The sequence below is a fragment of the Sinocyclocheilus rhinocerous genome, unplaced genomic scaffold (genome assembly GCF_001515625.1).
Source record: "Sinocyclocheilus rhinocerous isolate Xijiao unplaced genomic scaffold, SAMN03320098_v1.1 scaffold222, whole genome shotgun sequence".
NCBI lineage: Eukaryota > Metazoa > Chordata > Actinopteri > Cypriniformes > Cyprinidae > Sinocyclocheilus > Sinocyclocheilus rhinocerous.
Genome location: NW_015625652.1, coordinates 45,291 through 51,656, shown reverse-complemented (window position 1 = coordinate 51,656; position 6,366 = coordinate 45,291). Strand labels below are relative to the sequence as shown.

The window sequence follows — 6,366 nt, the reverse complement described above, 5'->3', positions numbered from 1 at the left end:
ATGTGTGTTGGCAGTGTGTGTACACAACCACCCTATAATGATAAAAATCCACCCAGTATTTTATTTTATTTTTTTAAATCCCAATAAATCCAACCCCCTTTCTCATATCAAGCCGTTCAGATTCTTGGCAGAATGATGTAGTTCTGCACAGGCCCCTCCCACGATTGTTGATTGACAGTGGCGTCAGTCTTTGGTTTCAACACAGAGTGAGCTGTCATCAATCCGCCATTGTTTCGACGCCGGAGCGGGTGTAGACAAGAATGTCTCCTAAGCGACTGAGGTGTTCTATTGTTGGATGTAATAATGAACATAGCAGTCGTCATTTAGTGCCGTACTGAGCCGTACCGAGCCGAGTCGTACCACGCAGTGGAAAAGCGCCGTATGTTCGCGTGAATCATTCGTGATCCAGCTTCACCTCCAGAAGTATAAGATTTTTTTTATTGAATCTTTGCAAATTGCCTTTCCGGAAGAGAGGGGCGGGGTGAGCAGAGCTCATTAACATTTAAAGGAACATGCAACAAAACGGCTTGCTGCAAACTGAGCTGTTTTTGACAGGGTAAAAAGGGTGTCGTTTTACACTACCATTGAGAAATTTCAACCAAAGTATGTTATAGACTTTTCATTAAGACCCTACAGAATCATATCAACAAATCATATCATAATATAACTATTATTATTATTATTATTATTATTATTAAAATGCATTTAAATGGTACCATGCACGTTACTCTACGGCAAGCTTAAAATGCAAAATTTATTCACTAAGGTGTACTAACCTTTGTCCCTTCACTGACCTTATCATAGAGGTTCCCCTGATTCCTCTTGTCGTCCTCATCACTGCTGTCCTCAGCCGGCGGGTTCTCACGCTTCATGTCATCACCCAGGTAGTGCTCAAACACACTGGAGAAGGCGATGGCTGAGAGCATGCACACCACTGGGGTGAGCGTCAGCATCAGACGCACCATCACACCGGCAAAGTACACCGCGCTGATGGCGTACAGAGCCACTAGAGGGCAACAGAGAAAACATCACTTATGATTCCAGCAGACAATGTGGAAGTGCAGTGTAGAATGAACGTTAATGAACTGCAGTGTAGTGTTTATAGTTCTGTACTGGATAATGACTCCAGAGAGAAAAGGAAAACACAGAAGTGGGCCTTTAAACATGTAGCAACATGTCGCCTGTTCACGTTCCCTTGTTTATTCTAGTGAAAAACCTCAAGAACACCATGACAGTAATTAAAAAATAAAACAAACTCTTCTGGGAACTGAGACTAATTCAATGCATTCTGTTCTCCACGAATGAGAATACTCATAGCAGACATCAAAACATCAGTGAGTGTTCTCAGGCATAAACAGGACACAATCACTACAACTTAAAATTGTTCAGAATAAACAGCCTGCTGGCAGAAATAAGCTCAAGGATGTTTAGTGGCACTTCTGGAAGAACAAAATTAAGTTGTTACAGAAAAGCTAGAGACATTCCAACAATAAACCCTGACAACACTTCATATATATTCAATTCTATGGATGAACTTTTTTATAAACTAAGGCTTAAAATGATTCCAAAGTAACTTGTATGAAAATTAAAAAGACATTAGCTTGATTAAGTAATTGTATTTACCGTCCCTAAAAAAAAAAAAAAAGTATTTGGACATGCAAGTCACACAAGTTTAAATGGCATTGCATTAGAGATGAAATCATAAAATCAAGTGTCATTTGGAATCAAATAATGCTAGAATTTTTCTCAGGACTTCACATTTCTGAGCCATTTTTGCAATGACTTTAAACGATGAACTGAACTGAATGCAGACGCATCGTCTGGTAATTTCAAGGACGTTAGACATGCTCACCAAAGACTCGCTCATCGTTGATGTTCTTGATGCAGAACCAGAGGCCTGCTGGGAAGGTGCAGACGAGGATGTGCAGGTCAAAGAAGAAGGAGACCCAGGTGGTGGGCTGGTGCTCTGACACAGAGGCGATTATGGGGATGTGGATCTTTGCGTATCTGAGCATAGGAGGCAGGGAGGGCTTTGTGTTAAATGTTGCAAATAAAACTAACCAGCATTGAAGGGATAGTTCACGCAAAAATGAAAATTATATCATTAACTACTCACCCTCATGTCGTTCCAAACCCATCAGACTTTGATGTCCTTACTACCCTCTTGGGCCTTAAACATTTCAGTTGCGTTGCTGTCTATGCAGGTTCAGAAAGCTCTAGGATTTCATCAAAAATATCTTAATTTGTGTTCCGAAGATAAATGGATTTGGAACGACATGAGGTTGAGTAATTAATGACAGAATTGTCATTTTTGGGTGAACTATTCCTTTAAATTAATGCATTAACTACCGGAAAGCTGCACTAACAACAACGCCTCTTGCTATTTGGCTAGCAGTTGACATGAACTAAACTGACACGGCCTTGGTGACAGACAAAAAGATAAGTCATTTCAGAGGAAGAATGCACTTTTGATGAAAGATTATGAAGACGGTCAACCATCGTACATTCCGAATTCATACTGACTTTAAAACCAGTCTAAAATTTTTCAGAAGAGTTCAGTTAGACCGCGTCAGTTTTGAGTGCAAAGCATCCACAAAATCCACATCAAAACAACACTTTGAAGAATAAAGCCTACTATATCTCAACGAAGCGCATCTCCAAAGGCAAAAAAAAAAAAAAAAAAGTTTCACTCCCTAAGGGCTAAAGTTTGCTTTATAAAAAGAAAACAGAACTCAATAAGTGAAACAACGTCAAGACTCTGGACAGGCGAAAACTGCACAGCGTGTTAAAACGGGTGCAGAACAGGGGGTCGTTTGTTGTGGAGTTGCTCTGCTGTTTGCTCTCTCAATTTTGCTGACTATCAGTGTTGTGATCATTATCTGGCGACCTGACCTTCTGTATCTGTGCGGACTGCGGCGCAGATGGCTGACTGCGCACAGCGAGAGCTCGACAGGACTGTGGGTCTCCCTGCAGAGCTGCTGCATTGAGGGGTTACACATTTATGAATTTATGATGGGTGACGTTTTACTGAGGGCAAAGAACAAGAAGCTGGCAAAAAAGTAATGGGTTTACGTCTGAGAGGTAAAAACGTAAAAACACTGCTGTACCTGCAGAGCTGCCCAAAAAATTTAATAAACAATCGAAATTAAGATACAAGGCCTATCGGTAACAACAACCTGTCCTATTGAGTGTGTTTGATCCACAGCTGTATGATTTGTTTCACGGTGCACAAAACGGAGTCCTGAAAAGTTTGCGCTAAATGTTGCACCAGTCGCTTTCACCGTACTTGGTGTAACACCCAATATACTCCGCAAGTGAGTGATGTGACAAAACTAGAATGCGTGGTGAGAGCTTGCAATAAACTGCAGAGCTCAGACACTTGAAGTGACAGCTTGATTGCAATGGGATGGGAATATTCAAACATTGTTAACTTCCTGTGTATATTATTTTTAAAATTAGTAGTTTTTCATGCTGCTCAGAGAGCCAATGTGAAGCCAACCGTTTAGGTCTTGATCTACTTGTATAAAACAGCAATAAAATTACTTCAGGAACATTTCAGTATTTTAGCAGCCTACATAAAGTATATGACATGCAGTCCATACAAAGTAAGTATTTACATGTAAATATACAAGTCTCAAGACATCTGTCGAGAAACAGTTTGGGTCACCTTGAATAACTTCAAAATCAAGAGAATCTTTGCCTGTTTTTAGGACCATTAAGATTTGCCTTTTAACAAGTTTTAGTACGATTGTCACACTTTATTTTAAGGTCCAATTCTCACTATTAACAAACCATTTACTACGACTTTTGCTTCAATAAACTCATAATTTGCTGCTTATTAATAGTTAGTAAGTAATGATTAAGTTTGGGTATTGGGCAGGATTAGGAAAATATGGTCAATATTCTATGCAAAAAAAAAAAAAACTATTTACACGTGGCATTTGTTATACAATTGCTTATGCTAATCTACATTCCCATTTAATAATAATAATTATAATAAAACAGCCATCATTGAATCATTACGATATCTGTAAATATTAATAGTATTAATAGTAAAATATCTGGAAAAAATATACGAAAGAAAAAAAAAAAGAAATGTATTTAATCATTTTGGGGTGAATTATGATCTATGCTATATTAAATTTGTATATGATGTTTACCTCACATTTGAAAGAATATTTAAAAAAAAAAAAATTCACAGAATTACATTGGTTAAAGTTTGCTAAAATGTGACAGTCAACTAAAACGCTTTGTTTTTCGTAAAATAAAACAGTTAATAAAATTGCATTAAAATTTACAATGAATGAAAGGCACTGACAAATATATATATATATATATATATATATATATACTGGTTTTAAATTATACAAAGACAATTATACTGGTTTGGATCAACACAAGAAGGGGTAAATAATGACAGAGTTGTTGTTTTTGGTTGAGATATCCCTTTAAAATATTATATATATATATATATATATACATACATATATATATATATTTTATATATATATATTATATATATACTTGTTAATATTACATCTAAAATAAATAAATCAGGTCACACTTTATTTTAAGGTCCAATTCTCACTATTAACAAACCATTTACTACGACTTTTGCTTCAATAAACTCATAATTTGCTGCTTATTAATAGTTAGTAAGTAATGATTAAGTTTGGGTATTGGGCAGGATTAGGAAAATATGGTCATGCAGAATGTGCTTTATAAGTACTAATAAACAGCCATTATGTTAATAATAGGCATGCTAATAAGCAACTAGTTAATAGTGAGAATTGGTCCTTATACTAAAGTGTTACCCAAAACACTTCTTGACTGGCTTTGTGAATTCTATTAATATGTGATTGCATCAAGGCAAATAACAATTACAATGTGTCATAATATCAGGCACTACTTATCTATGAACTAGAAGTGGGGTTTCAATGGTGGCGTGAATGAATATCAACTGAAGACAGCTACTCAGACATAATTCAAGCAATCCAAGAGGTTGCTTACAGACATAAATCATGCTACATGCTAGAGTCCCCGACAAAATCAGGTATTTTGTTGTTAAGCCGCTTAACAGGGTGTGCTAATGAGCTATTAGCAACTTACTCATACGATGGAACACCAAAACATAAAAAAGTATATGCAATGTAAACTGTACGGCATACTTACCCTGTGTCCCAGAGAGAGTAAAAACGCCCACTCCAAGGAGCAATGTACCCTGAAAGCACATTAACACAACAGAGTGATTAAACGCAAACACGCGCACGCAAACCACCCACCATTACTGACTCAAGAGCACTTTCAAGCAGCTTCTGAGGAGCTGACGAGCTTGGACTATGTCCAGTGAACCTTAATACCACACATATAGCCGGCAACGTTTTCAATTAATCTACACCATGAGACTGCGCTCGGTTTGAAAAGCAGTGTGGCGAGCAGAGGGAAGTGCTTAATGAGATCTCAGAGGCCTGCTGCAGACGAGGCCCTGCAGCAGAAAGATTAATGAAAGCCCCGGGTGCGACGGGAATACAAGCAAATCACCCTGACTCCATATATACCGGCAGAGGTGCGGAGTTAAGAGGCTGAGGTCATAGAGTCACGCTGTATTCAGGTGAGAAGGCAGAGAATTGGATGTGATGGTGTGGATGGGTTTTTCTTTTTTCTCCTTTCTTACTGAAAGATGTTTGGTTTGGATGATTTAGTCAAGGGCAAAATATAATTTAAGAATTTGCTATTCGAACGTCAAAAAAAAAAAAAAAGTGTTTCATAGTTCATCAGCGTTGTGTCCTCTACGTGACAAGTAAACCGCAATGAAGCTTTTTAATATTACGTTGAGAAAAAAACAAAACAGCTTTTTATTCTGCAAATCAGTCACGCAGTGTGACAATTTATTATGGTGCAATCTATTTACTGACAATCTTGTAAAATAGCGCAGCATAAAAAAAAAAAAAAACATTTTCCAGTGACACTTGCGACCTTTCAATACAGAGTGGGGTAAGAAATGTCAATGGCTAAAGTTGTGACAAACCCTTAAACCAGCAAACAATGCATCATTTCTAGCATGTAACCACAATTTAAGGGGGTCTGAATACTTTCCGTACCCACTGTATATGATGAACATGAGACAAGTGATTTTGTTAAGCTACTAACGTTTATGCATGTTAAAGTGAGATTTCTACATGGCAGGGTAAATGAAATTGTTAAAGCAAATTTTTTTGTATTTAAATAAGTTACTTTTATTCAACACTTGATCAAAAGTGACTGTAAAGACAACGTTACAGGGCTCCAGACTCATTCTTCCCACTGGTCGCTCTTTTGCGACTAACTTTCTCAGCTGGTCGCACGAGCACATGATTCGCAATAATT

At 37.5% G+C, this 6,366-nt stretch overlaps 1 protein-coding gene across 1 annotated transcript in view; it reads right to left on the bottom strand.

Annotated features, from left to right (window-relative positions):
* The window catches only part of LOC107705745 (dolichyl-diphosphooligosaccharide--protein glycosyltransferase subunit STT3B), a gene marked incomplete at its 5' end in the record, with an annotated part of 34,575 nt that overhangs the window by 7,437 nt on the left and 20,772 nt on the right, over nucleotides 1-6,366 (bottom strand). The window contains 3 exons of the mRNA XM_016509203.1: nucleotides 795-1,006; nucleotides 1,853-2,007; nucleotides 5,173-5,221. Of these exons, the coding sequence (XP_016364689.1) occupies nucleotides 795-1,006; nucleotides 1,853-2,007; nucleotides 5,173-5,221 (416 nt within the window). The remainder of the gene's footprint in view (nucleotides 1-794; nucleotides 1,007-1,852; nucleotides 2,008-5,172; nucleotides 5,222-6,366) is intronic.